This window comes from Lutra lutra, chromosome 17, assembly GCF_902655055.1.
Source record: "Lutra lutra chromosome 17, mLutLut1.2, whole genome shotgun sequence".
In the NCBI taxonomy this organism is placed as follows: Eukaryota; Metazoa; Chordata; class Mammalia; order Carnivora; family Mustelidae; genus Lutra; species Lutra lutra.
This window is the reverse complement of record NC_062294.1, coordinates 13,763,930-13,777,594: the sequence shown is the minus strand read 5'-3', so window position 1 is coordinate 13,777,594 and position 13,665 is coordinate 13,763,930. Positions and strand designations below refer to the sequence as shown.

At 43.5% G+C, this 13,665-nt stretch overlaps 2 protein-coding genes across 5 annotated transcripts in view; both read left to right on the top strand.

Moving 5' to 3' along the window:
• The window catches only part of AP1G1 (adaptor related protein complex 1 subunit gamma 1), an 82,802-nt gene extending 74,620 nt beyond the window's left edge, over positions 1–8,182 (top strand). For both annotated transcript variants that reach the window (XM_047710568.1, XM_047710566.1), the window contains 2 exons: positions 2,070–2,168; positions 3,988–8,182. In XM_047710568.1, the coding sequence (XP_047566524.1) occupies positions 2,070–2,168; positions 3,988–4,089 (201 nt within the window). In that variant the 3' untranslated portion in view covers positions 4,090–8,182. The remainder of the gene's footprint in view (positions 1–2,069; positions 2,169–3,987) is intronic.
• A 3,673-nt stretch (positions 8,183–11,855) lies between these two features.
• The window catches only part of PHLPP2 (PH domain and leucine rich repeat protein phosphatase 2), an 80,793-nt gene continuing 78,983 nt past the window's right edge, over positions 11,856–13,665 (top strand). For 2 of the 3 annotated variants that reach the window (XR_007123792.1, XM_047710299.1), the window contains exon 1: positions 11,857–12,036. Coding sequence is in view for 2 of the 3 variants with exons in the window: in XM_047710299.1 (XP_047566255.1) it covers positions 11,938–12,036 (99 nt within the window). In the remaining variant the exon portion in view is untranslated. Of the gene's footprint in view, positions 12,037–13,665 lie in introns of all 3 variants that reach the window. The other variant, XM_047710301.1, reaches the window with a different exon arrangement.

The window sequence follows — 13,665 nt, the reverse complement described above, 5'->3', positions numbered from 1 at the left end:
CTTTTCATATGTTCATTGCTCAGTAAATGTTAACTGCTGTAACCTTGGGTTTTATACTTGTTATTCTAGGCTGTGCTCTAGCAACATAGCATCTCTGCCACTAAAGCATGGCCTTATTTTTGGTGCTGTTGTACTATTTAATACCTATTTGCATGTCATGATGTATCTTGAACTTCAAAATAATCATATTTCATAGATTCTACCATTGCTTTTTATTATCTCTGAAATTGAGATGCATTTTAAAATTGATTCTTTATCATAGTTTAGTTGATGGCCTTTATTTTTTTTATTTTTTTTAAGATTTTATTTATTTGACAGACACGAGTAGGCAGAGAGGCAGTCAGAGAGAGAGGAGGAAGCAGGCTCCCCACCGAGCAGAGAGCCCGATGCGGGGCTCGATCCCAGGACCCTGGGATCATGACCTGAGCCGAAGGCAGAGGCTTTAACCCACTGAGCCACCCAGGCGCCCCAGTTGATGGCCTTTAATTTCTTCTCAGTGGTATATAAAATAATGGTGTGAAAAATAATGGCATCTTCTATTTGATGAAATAAATGTAAATAATAATATTTCAGCTTACATAATCTATCTTTACAATAGAATTATAATAAGAGCCAACATAGTAAGTCTTTGAGTTGATACTAAATCTCTTTACTCTTACAATTTGGTCCTAAGAGAAGGCTGGATAGACTTTCCTCCTCTTGTTTTCTGACAGCCCTGCTCCCTACCTCTTTCTGTCTCTCTCCGCTTTTCCCTTATTTTTCCTCTCTCTCCCCTCCCCCCTTCTCTCCCTCTGTCGTCTTCCCTCTGCCTCTCTTTCCCTCTCTCTTTTCTCTCCTTACTCTCCATTATTTTAGAAGGCCACACTTTCGGGAAAGATTTTTTAAATCTTAGTATGGGGTGCCTGGGTGGTTCAGTCAGTTAAGTGTCTGACTCTTGATCTCAGCTCAGGTCTTGATCTCAGGGTCATGAGTTCAAGCCCCACAATGAGCTCCACGATGGGCATGGGGCCTACTTAAATTAAAAATAAAGTAAAATCCTAGTATGTAGAATAGCTACATACATACTATATTGTGCTAACAATTATGGGTTCCCTGTCTTGCTGATAACACTTTTATCTCTCTCCTATGTAAACAAATAAAACCCACCAACTCTACAAATTATGATAGTTGGGTTTTCCAGGTCTTTTGCTGTATAGGCTAGCTCTGCACGAAATTGTTCTTTTAAGACTTGTGACCCCAGTGGGGGAGATCTTGATGTATTCCACATAGATATTAACAGCTTGGCTCTTTACAGCTTTTCCTTACCTCTGTCATGTAGCCCTTGACCCATTCTGGATTATGTAGACTTGAGAAAACAAATGTTTAAGTCTCCATTTCCCAAACATGGAAATCAACAACAGCATAAAGGCCTGTAGTTGGTGATTGGTATGCTGGTTTGTTATTTCTAGAAAGTGTTTTTTCTTTTTCATTTCTTTATAGCTTTTTTTTTTTTTTTAAAGATTTTATTTATTTATTTGACAGAGAGAGATCACAAGCAGGCAGAGAGGCAGGTAGAGAGAGAGGAGGAAGCAGGCTCCCTGCTGTGCAGAGAGCCCGATGTGGGGCTTGAACCCAGGACCTGGGATCATGACCTGAGCTGAAGGCAGCGGCTTAACCCACTGAGCCACCCAGGCGCCCCTATAGCTTTTTTTTTTTTTTTTTAAGCCACATGCACCCATTTTTCACCTGCGTAGTTGATCAGTTACTATTAAGTGAGGTTGCCAAAACAAGAATTGGTCACCTTTTGAAAAGTGGTAGGCTAAAGTTCCTTTTGCCTGAAAGAGGAGAGTGGCTCATTGCTAGTTTTCATGACCAAAGACCTAACTGTGGGGTTTGTAAAATAACGTGAAGGTTATAGTCAGCCCACATACTGTGAATTGCTGATATCTGGAAAACAAACAGAATGTAGTAGTAGGTGAATCTGTTACTTGAATAATTACCCAGGTGTCTGGCTTTTTTATTTGTTAACATCTCTGACATGGTATTGAATGTGTTCTTTTTTTCTGAAGAGTGCCCTTTGTTCCCCACAGACATTCCAGCTGCAGCTTCTGTCTCCCAGCAGCAGCATTGTCCCAGCATTTAATACAGGGACCATCACACAAGTCATTAAAGTTCTGAACCCACAGAAGGTGAGTAGCACGTTTGAAGACAGTATCTGAGTGAGGTGTAAGCGTATTTCCTTGGAATAAAATTCCGCTTCGTTTCTCTAGGTTTTTTTCTGACTCATAGTTGTGGAAGAAATCTGTGAAAATGTCTAGTCTAACCTCTTCATTCTTTTGTAGATAATAAATGTAGCTTAGACACTTGAAATGGTTTAGTGGCAGGATTAAAATGCAGCTCTTTTTTGAGAGGGAGAGGGGACAGAAGGGGCAGAGAGAATCTTAATGAAGATCCACGCCCAGCACAGAGCTCAACGAGGGGCTCGATCTCACGACCCTGAGATCATGACCTGAGCTGAAGTGAAGAGTCAGACACTGAACCGACTGAGCCACCTGGGTGTCCCTAAAATACAGTTTTAAGAACTTACTTATTTAGAGGCTTCAAAGTCTAGTTTTTTGCAAGAGAAGAGGGAAAGCTTAGACATTTTAATCTTTTTTTTTTTTTCTTTACTTTAAGATTTATTTATTTATTGTAGAGAGAGAGCAAACGTATGAGTTGGCGGGGGGAGAGAATTTCAAGCAGACTCCATGTGAACACAGAGCCTGACTCTGGGCTCCATATCACGATCTGGAGATCACAACCTAAACAGAAGCCACGAGTCAGATGCCCAACCGACTGCACCACCCATGTGCCCCTTAATTTTTACACAAGGTGCAGTCTGGTGTAAGAGTATTTGTAGAACCCCGTCTATCCATATTTACTACTGTGATTATTAAGAATGCCAGTATAAGTGGAGGTGTTTTTAATGAAGCAGCCAAGTGAAAAGTAGCTTTAGAAACTGACATTAAGGGACGCCTGGGTGGCTCAGTTGGTTAAGCAGCTGCCTTCGGCTCAGGTCATGATCCCAGCGTCCTGGGATCGAGTCCCACATCGGGCTCCTTGCTCGACGGGGAGCCTTCTGTCTGCCTGTGCTCGCTCTCTCTCCCTCTCTCTCTCTGACAAATAAATAAATAAAATCTTAAAAAAAAAAAAACTGACATTAAGCAGTATTTTCATTATATCTTCTCAAAGAAGTAAATTGACTCCACTTTTAATACTAATCAATTGGCTAGTTTTTGTACAGTTTCTGTAAATGGCCCAGAGGATTTCTTCACCTTGGAAGATTTCTAGCAATGTCTTATAATCCCAGTATGATGATTTCTTCTAACATTTTGCCTTTCCTCTGCTACTCACTGGATTCTGAGTATCTGCCTATAGCCCAGATTCCTTTGATGATCTGACAAAGAGTAAAAATTTTCTTAGTGCATTAATATTTGAAATCTGCCACATAAAATAAAAAGGGTGTATAATTGAGTTCTCTTAAAATGACTTCTGTTCCCATAGTTAACTTTTTTTCCTTTTATGTCTTGGGAACAAAACAAGTTTATGTCTACGTTTACTATTGTTTTTATACACAAAGCAACAGTATCTCTGAATGTAGAGCATAAGATGAATGTTTACCTCATTTTTCTGGGAAGTCGGATGCAAGGGTTGAATCTTTTTGAGAAGCACTCAGCCAGTGTTACTTTGAAAACGCTACCAAGTGGTTCTGTCCTGTTAATGCGGTTCTAAGATGGAAGCTGATGATGTGTTCTGGAAGGGCACTTTCTCTGCTCCACTGCCCGATGTTGGCTGGCGGACTAGGCAGGAATGATGGTGGTAGTGGTTATTTGCCTGTGTGTCATTTTTAAGAGACAGCTTTCCTCTAAAAAAATTTCTTTTCTCTGGATTAAAAGACTATCTATGGACCACACAGATTCTAGAGATTTCCTTTCAGTGTATAATTTGCGATTCTCTGTTCTTCTACAGCAACAGCTGCGAATGCGGATCAAGCTCACATACAACCACAAGGGCTCAGCAATGCAAGATCTAGCAGAGGTGAACAACTTTCCCCCTCAGTCCTGGCAATGAGGGCCCGGCACCATTCTCATTCTTGTCCCACTCAATCAAAGGAACTCTGGGAAGGAGGTTGTGATTGCTGGCAAGTCCCCCCCAACTGTACCATGGGCATGAGGAGCTGAAGAGAACTGTTGAGGAGGATTTTCCTGAAGTTACTGCTGACCTTGAAGCATTGTCAAACACGAATCTCCTCTCCTCCAGTGTTGAGGCCGGCTGCTCCTGGAGTCTGTTTTGCACTCTTCCTCCTCCTCTTCTCCTTTGTCCGCACTTCTCCACCCCTCCCACATTTACAGCCAGAATCAACATTCCCTGGGCCCCTGAGGAAATAAGCAGCTGGTCTGGAGGAGAGGACTGGAATCCATGGCAAGAAAACACTCACTCTGTCTCTGCAGCAAAGAGTTCCCCTTCTTTCTACTGTGTTTTTCTGTGGACTGGGCGAGGTGGGGGTATTCATTCCTCACTCGCTGGGTTACCATCTTCAGGCGCATTTTACATCAGGCACTCAGAATGAAAATGTTAACAGTGGACATTAGGGAGCCCTGCCTTTTTCTACTGGTTCCCCCAATGTTTGAAAGAGGCATTAGGCTCCTGGTAGCCTTTTCTGTGCATTGCTGTATACACACAGACACACACGTGTATGTATGTTTGTTACCAAGACCTGGGCAGACCTGGAGAGGTTATTTGTAAACACTGGACAGATGCAGTTAAAAAGAGCTTTTGTTGAGATTTGGCATGAAGGATATGGTGCTCTATTTGTAACAGAAACTCCCAAGGCTCTTCCAGCTCCCCTGTCTCTCCATTCTTTAGCTGTAGTCATGAATACTCTCCCTGATTTTCAAAATTGATTCCCCTGAAAGTGCAAAGTGCACAACTTCTAAAAGATATATTAATAGTTATTAATGCCCCTATCCCCGCCACAAATTTTGAAGTTTCTCCTAAGCCCGAAACTTGCCTGTTGAACTATGGTAAATGGGTGGAAAGAGGAGTTCGCTTTTTAAGATCAGACTCCTTAACAAAAGCACCTTTGCCCATAGGAAGAGTGAGTATCAGACTCATCCTAGAGCATATTGGAGTCATCTTCTCCATTACTCCAAACCTTCCTTTTTAGTTCCTGAGCCTGGCTTGGACCTTGGCATTCCGTTTGAATTCCTTTCTAACTGGAACATTTGTGTTGTATCTGTAACACTGGCACTGAAATAAAGACCACGCGGTTAAAGAAATCTTTCCTATATTGTACTTTATGGTGTTGGAATGAAGCCTTGTAGCTTCCTTGCCCCCTGTGTGAGAGGAAGTCTTATGAACACCACAGGGTAGGCATATCCTTTCCTGAGTCTGAGAAGTTGGTCTCATGAATATCAGCATCAAAGACCTGAGGTCTGGAGCTTTTTACACTAGGGAGAGTGCCGAGTGCTTTTTAGAAAGGACCCTTGTGTTCTCAGACCTTTAACACTGAGTTGCTGGAATGAGGTAAGGTGACTCCTGTGGCACATGGTGAATGTACTGTGTACGTTCGGGTGCGCAGGTGCCATGTCTGACGTACTCAAGAAGAAAGGAAGAGTCAGGCCCGCCTTGCTCTTAGAATGTTCTCAATCATTACTGTATTGAGTACAGTATAAGGACTACTTTGGCTTCGGTCTTAAAATCTGGGTACAAATCTCTTCCTCTCCCCCGCCCCTCGTTTCACCAAGTCTTTACTTAAAATCCTCAGTGTCTTGTCAGATCTAGCTCTGTATCAGATGCTAGATTATTCCTAACATTTGACAAACCGGGGTTGAACTAAAAGGCTCCAAAGGGGAAACTTTCTGGTCTTGTTTGTAAACAAGAGCAAGATTTGCTAAAACTTACTCTGCTGGATAAGTGGTTGAGTCAAGAACAGGATATTATTTGGTGCACAGTTTTCAGTAAAGGCAGGTGTGGATTAGAGAGTGTTTCAGACAACTTGCTCTGCCTGTGCAATGAAGAGTAGCCTTTCAAGGTTTCTTTGCTGACTGATTTCATTGGATGGATACTTAATGCTGTGAAACATGATAGGATTAACGTAATATTGGTGGATTTCTCGAATAGAATTTATCTAACATTCCTCTTTGGATTAGAGGCTTTATTTTTCTCTCACGTTAATAGTTGACCAGCTCAAGTTTCTTCAGTTGGACTGAATTGAATCTCAGAAACCTGCCAAAGTCCGTGCTATGAGACCGTGCTAGCTAGTGGAGCTGGAAAGGGTCTGCTCTAGGAACAAAGCGTCTCCATGGGTGACTGTAGTTTTGAGGTGGAGTGATGTGGTTCTCCATTGCTTTGTCTAGACGGGATAAAAATCATGGCCTTAACGCAGAGGGTGCTGCCTAGAATATTTGAGGTGATTTTGGAGAGTTGAAGCTGAGCACCACACTGAAGAACTCGCGGCCAGAAAGCTGCCTAGGATCCTGATGGTTGTGACGACTCTTTCAAATGATGGGATCTTTGAAGGCTTCAGCGTGCCTTAGTTTCTAGGATCAGAATTAGTTCTCCTCATACTTGGCCTTGCTGCTAACAGGAGAAATCTCTTACTTTCTATAAATACTTACACATTTCAGCAATTTCTTTCCCTGGGATGACCATGCAAGGGGGAGCAAATTTGGATGGCTATTCAACATCACAGCCATTGTGAGGAAAGAGTGATTCCCATGGCTGTCTTAATAACCCCAGGGTGATGAGCAGTGAGCTTACACATACTCGGACAATTTCACGTGCACTTTGACCTCATTTTCCCCCCTCTTTCAGAGTAGTGTATCCTCTTACTCCCACCCCCTCCACCCAAGCAATCCTAAGGGAGAACTCATCTAAGTAATCTCAAAAAACTGTAAGAAGGGTGCTCTACCCGAGAAGCTTCTCCCATAATGCTCTGGTACTGTTACCTTGAGGTGATTGGGACAGTCATAGAATGTTTTATGCTGTGTGTAGTGATCATCTGTTCATTTTAAGGTCTTTCTCATTTAAAGAAACATTCCCCAGTGTAACTTTCGGGCGGGGATTCTTTCTCTCAACTAGGTTAAAGATGTGGTTCATACCCTTTATTTGTCCCATTCATATAAGAAAGTAGACATTTAAAAACTGTTTAGCACTAACGGTTTGAATATTTCCATCTACTGTATAACATGCTTTTCATTTTTATGTTCTTCTAGAAGAGGTTGGAAGTTAGGGGAATACTGTTTTGAGGTTCAACTTTATTATTTTCCTCATTGGAAAATACTTGGGCCATGAGAACTAGGGGGAAGAAAGAGTTTGAATGTGTCTTATTTTTTTTCTAGTGAATGTATTTTATCCACATTGTCCTAAACCAAGTGAGAGCTAGAGAGCAAAAAGTGGATATTCACGAATTGGTGGTTGGTGGAGAGGTGGTCCACGACTGTATACTCATGTGTTTGGGAGTGGGGAGGGTCACTGAACAGCGGAAAGTCCTGAAGTTTAGAACACATTGACCAGCTTTGGCTCAGGAGGGTGGGGCTGCTTGTGGAAGTGGAAGTGAAAGTGAATCACTCTTTTTCAAGCAATAGTAGTGAGTGGGCTCCATCTGCGGGGATCCAGGACCCAGGACACTTAAACAGAAGAACGTGCTGAAGCAGCTTGCACAGTTGCTTCGTAAACTTCTGTGAGGCTGATTCTGGCTTCAGGATGGAGCATCCAAGTTCTTTTTTGTTTTTGTTTTTGGAACCTGCTGTTGCGCTTTGTGTGTTTTGTTTTCGTTTTCAGTTTGGGGGGGCTCGCTCATGGGAAAGAGCTTCTGGACTCTTTCCTTTGTGAACTCCCACTGTGTCCCTGTAAAGTCCCTTTTCTCTCATAATTGTTGTAAGTTACATTTTCATTAAGCCCCATCACATCTTCTTTACTGTAAAAATATTAAAAGGCTGTTTCTAAGTGGGACGGCTAATTCTAATTATTGCAGACATATTTTTGAGATGTAAAAAGAAATTTAAAATTAAATGATAAGTCTTAGAGGTGAGTGAGGAATAAAATGGATGTAAACATTTACATGGGATGCATTAGAATTCTGCTGTGTGTATTGTCTTTTGGTTGAAACAAATTATGAACAGTGACTAATAATAAAAAGTCAATACTCAATGATTTAAAATTTGCTTCCTTGCTTCTTACAAGTAGATTAGAGAAGCCTTGAATGAATTCTTATTCCAGAGCTTTGGGCTAAACTTACTGACCTGTTAATGTTCCTTAAACACAGAAATCCCACCTAGAAGAATTTGAACATTGTTAAAAAAAAAAACAAACAAACAAACTTGTAGTCCGTACCAGTCAAAAAGTGCAATTGGAAGTTTTTATTAATGATTATTAGCTCATGCTGCTCCACATGGGTGAATTATCAAGCAAAGCAAAGAAATCGTATCAAAGTGAAATGTGTATTTAGAGTTGGTCATGGGGTTTTAGTTATAAGCTATTTGTAAATTGTTTAAGTGTATCTGTGACTGGGAAGAGCAAGGTTTAACCAGCCAAAATGAATTCTATTTCAGGATCTATTTTAAATGAATTCTTCTGGAGAAGTGAGAGTGGTTGGATGTCGGAAGCTATACGTTTTCTGTTACTTGGGTGAACCCTGATACTCCCTTGATTGAGAAGGGGGAGGGCGTAAAAGCCCCCTATGTGAGAAGGACAAGAAGTCTCAGCATTAATCTAGTTTTTGCAGAAATGCCCTTTGGCACTGACAAGTGACATTTCTGTAATCCTATATGTGGTTTAGTTAAAATTCATCTTTGTTTCTAATATTAAATTTAATTAACATGTTCATCTGCATGTAATTTCCTGTTAGGGGAAAATATAAAAGCTACAGTAGAAAAGATTAGCCAGTAATAGACTTCAGGCACTTAGTCAACAATACAGTGAATAGTGTTCAGAATTGAACTTTAGTCCAGAAGGACTGAGTGAATTTTTATCACTTTTAAGGTTTTTCCGTGCTCCTTCCTCCCCTAGTTCAGTTGTCGCCATATTTTGAAAATACATCAAACACTGAGGCCAGGTAAATACTACCTGTTTCTTTGGAACTAAAATAAAGACTGTCTAAAACTGGGGCACCTGGGTGGTTCAGTCAGGTAAGCATCTGCCTTTGGCTCAGGTCATGAACCTGGAGTCCTGGGATCAAGCCTTGTCACAGGCTCCCTGCTCAGCGGGAAGTCTGCTTCTCCCTCTGCTCCTTGTCCCACTCTTGTGCTCTCTCCCTCTCAAATAAATAAAATATTAAAAAAGAATATCTAAATTTGTTTAACCTGTGGTTAAAAAGAAGAGAATAGGCCTAAAGATGATTTTGTGGTCATTAAAGGAGTGGGAACTAGCTATAAATAAGTGAATGTAATAAGACCTTATGGCTCTTCTACCACATTTTGACAAACTTTTCTTCTCCAGACTTTCTTTTGATTTTGTAGTGAGGATTAGGAAAAGCTCCTGGGATAAAGCGTGTGTGTGTGTGTGTGCTTCCCTCCTCAGGTGGAGAGAGACGTGTGTACAGCTGCTTACAGGAAGGATACAGAGAGGAGACAGTCATGACTTCTCTGTCTCTTGGCTTAATCTAAACAGTGATTTTTGTGTAATGATGAACCTGCAGTGAGGGCAGATGGATTTTTGCACAGAAATTCCCAGAGGATTTTATTTTTAGGGTTAGTCTCAGCTGTTTACCATTTCCAGAAATTGTAGTTACATAACCCTTGGCATACATTAATGCACACTGCCTTGAACTGGGGAAGAACATGAATATATGACCTTTGAAACAACATAAAATGTTAATGGCAGTACATGATTTGGAAAGAAAAAGGAGAATCCAGTTGGTTGATTGCTGAACTGGATCTTAAAACACAAGAGACCTTTAAAGAGTTGCATTATAAATAATTCCCTGGAACATCTGGATTGGTAGTTTTTTATTTTTTGTTTTCCTTTTGAAAGAGGTACTACTGTTTTTGATGAAGTAGTAAATACATAACGTTTAACATACGCTTGTATTCCGAATTTATGCATTAGCCCTTATTCCATTCATTAAAACACCAATCTACCACTGCTATTCCCCAGCATGAACTCAAAATGCTGGCCCTGGGATAAAATCCTTTCCCTTCAGGTGATTAATCAATAAAAAACTTACGAGATCCGGAAAATGTAATGTATAAAACCTCATGAAACAGGCTTTTAGAAACACTTAATTCTGAATCACATTTTGGTCTTTCCACTGTCTCTCTGTCCTTTGTCAAAAGTCCAGTTCTCTCCCCATATGGGTGCCTATAGTTTATACACCAGTGTTCTTGCTGGAAGAAGTTACCCAGTAAGCATGGAAATGGGATTTCAACTACTTTAAGTAGCTTCCTTGAAAGTAGTTTCAAGTATATATACCAGACTCATAAAAGTCATTTTTAATTTTAAAATGAGACAAATGAAGACTATTGGAGATTGGAGTTTTGGTATATGCAAAGTAGCTCATGTGAAGGGAGAAAGTAGTGACTAAACTTTTATACAGAGTCAGAATCTACAAGAGTCAGATTTTGTCCAGTAATCTGAAAGATCTCCAAGTGGTTACATATCTTATAGTAGAGAGGGGGCATGGACTGTACTGTTAGATCTCAAACTCTCTTGTCCTAAACCTATAGTTAAAGTATTTTAAACATAGTTGTTATAGACCAGGCAAGCTGGAGCAGTGGATAAGGTGATACTATTTTTACCAATTCAAAGCTTGGGGAATTACTAATTTTTTGCTGCTTAATTCCTCACATGTTGCTTGAAGATTCATTAACACCTTTTTAAGAGGGAAAGCCCCCAAATCCAGAAGTCTAAAAGGTTATCCTGGGAAAATTTAGAATTTACAAGAAGAGAACACTGAGGAATCGAGTGAATCTTAGATTTGGAAAATCAGAATTATAATGGCTATTATGGATCCCTACTAAGCACTTTGTATGCATTCACAAAATCTAGGTAATAACTGCTAGAAAGATACTGATTTCTATTTCACAGCTGAGAAACAAAGGCTCAAATCAAGTAAATTGCACAAGGGTATAGTAAGAGGTAAAGCTCAGATTTGGAATCAGGCTGCCCGACTCCAAATTTGGCCGACTGACTAGCCACAAAGTACCGTCACTGCAGGAATTAAAATAATGAATTAGAGATTTTCTGAATTAGCCTCGCAAATAATAAAATGGCCTTAGATTATATTGTGGCTTGAGGCAGAGGAAAGAATTCGGATACTTCTACCAACGGAGGAGAAAAGGGAATTAAAATGTGGCTGGGAGGTGAGTTGACATTTTGTACACGAGATTGGGTCGAATTTGCTAAAGAACATCGTGAACATATCTAATAAGGAAGAGAAAAGGCCTTGCTAAGGTGAATATTCTCAACAATCCATTCAGTGGCTTTGCACGTGAAGGTGACAGGCCAGTTCTGCAGCAGAAAGAGGAAACGTCTGGGAGAGGTAAGTTACAAGAGCCACCCTCAGCGGAGGGCAGCGCCCTGTCATTATTAACAGGTGCAGACCCCCGGACCTGTCCCTAGTCCAGTGGGTACTTCGGAGGCGGGGATAGCAGTAAATAACCATCCCCGTGCCTCAGTCCTTCAAACCGAGGGCGGCGGGGCGGGAGGCGCAGGCCCAGGCTTGCGGTGGCGGTCGGCTCCGCCCGCGAAGTCGACACAGCCGCCCAGCCAGGATGCGGCTCGCACAGCCTGGGCTGCGCCGGGCCCGCTGCTACGCAGGTCCCGCTGGGCTGCGGGAGGGGAGGGGCGGGGCCCGGGGCGGGGCCCGGGGCGGGGCGGGCGGCCGCGAGGGGCGGGGCCGCGGGCTGCTCGCGCGCGCCGCCGAGGCTTCGCGCGCCGTCGCGCCGGCCCGGCGTCCCTGTGCAGCCTCCGCCACCGATGGGGGAGGTGGAGCCGGGGCCCGCGGGCCCGCTCGAGCCCCCGGAGCCGCCCGAAGCGCCCGCGAGCCGCCGGCCAGGTGGGATCCGGGTCCTGAAGGTGAGGCGAGCGGGATGGGAGAGAGCAATGGCGGGGAGAGGCCGCCCCTGACCCGCGCGGTGGCCGAGGCAGCCGGCGACCCCCGCGACGCGTCAGTCTGTCCGCTTCGCCGCCCGGCTGTCCCGCAGTCCGGCTGGGGGCGCCGCAGCCCCCGCCGAGGCCTTCACGCCTGGTCCCCACCGAGGCCTCGGCCGCCTCCTTCTCCCCTCCGCTGCCCATCCCTGGCCGCGCGCCACCCGCCTCGCAGGCCCACGCCTTCGGTCCGGCGTCCGCCCGGCTGCCGCCGCCCACCCGGCTCCTCCGGGACCCGGGGGCCCGCCTCGGCTGTCCTCGGCCTCGCTGGGGGCCGGCGGCCGGTAGCCAGTGGCCCGAGAGCGTGGCTGGAAGTACGCAGGGCTTTCTCCCCGGACACCTGAAGACATCACCCCAGCGGGAGGATGGCGGCGGTGATTGGCCGGGTGCTGCCGTGTGCTCTGGGCTGCGCCGGGTGGAGCGGGCCGACTCTGCCCTCGGGGCTCACCAGCGAAGTTAGGACCCGGCTCCCCGCTCCGAGGCGCCGGCCTGTAAGCTCCACCTGCCCTCCCGGACAGAGAATCCCCGGAGGAGCTTAATCTCGGGGAATCTCTGGGCGTGTTGCAGCAGGGAGGAGGGGTTTGGCAAAAACGGCATTCCCGTTTGCGGGAGCCGGGCTAACAATCCAGGGAGACGGTAATGGGGGAGCGGTTATGCAACAGGCAGCTAGCGGGGTTTGGGGGCAGGAATTGGGGGGAGTAGGAGGAAAATGAAAGCAGATGCTGGCAAGGCGGGGAGTGGAGCCTTGAAGGGAATGACAAGAAGTTTACATGCACAAGGAATGTAGGGTCGGCAGGGGACAGTGAAGATGGTTTAAAGGAGAGGTTCTGGGAGACTAACTGGATGGAGTTTTCTACTGGCCTGTGAAATAGTTGGAGAAGAATTTTTCTGTAGGTCAAGTATATAAACGAGATGTCCTTCTGGAGATGAAATAGAATTCCTTCTAGAGTTTTAGAAGAGGAAATCAGCAGGATTTAAAACTTGCCAGCGAGACGGAAGAGAGGAAAGAAAATTAAGAGGTTTTGATGTCTTTCAAAAAACTATTTTGCAACAGTGAAAATACATGATGTTAAAAAATACATTAAGTAATAGCTGTTAATTGGAATTAAGGGTGAGCACTGTATATTAAGATTATTTGCAAGACACTGCTAAGAGGGAAACACTGAAAAAAAAAAAAAGATGTGAAGGATCTGGTGAATCCATCCATGAAACAACATAAAATAGAACTCTGTGAAATATAAAACACTTTTTTTTTCTGCTCTTACCTCCCAATCTTAATGCAGTGACTTAAAGCAATAACTTTTCATAGTTTACCTTTACTTCTGCATAAAGCTTGTACATATTTATTTTAACTTATTTAGCCATAAGTTTTAAGTCTTATTACTTTAAGGCTTTTAGATATTTATTTAAAACTGTAAGGTCATCAAATGTAAATTGTGAATGAGCTTTTAAAAAAATGCTGTGCTGCTCTGGCTTATCAGGAAATGGCAGGTCTGAGAGATAGGTAATGCCCTCTGGCCTAGAAGATAAACAACCTTGGCTTTTTTTATAACAACT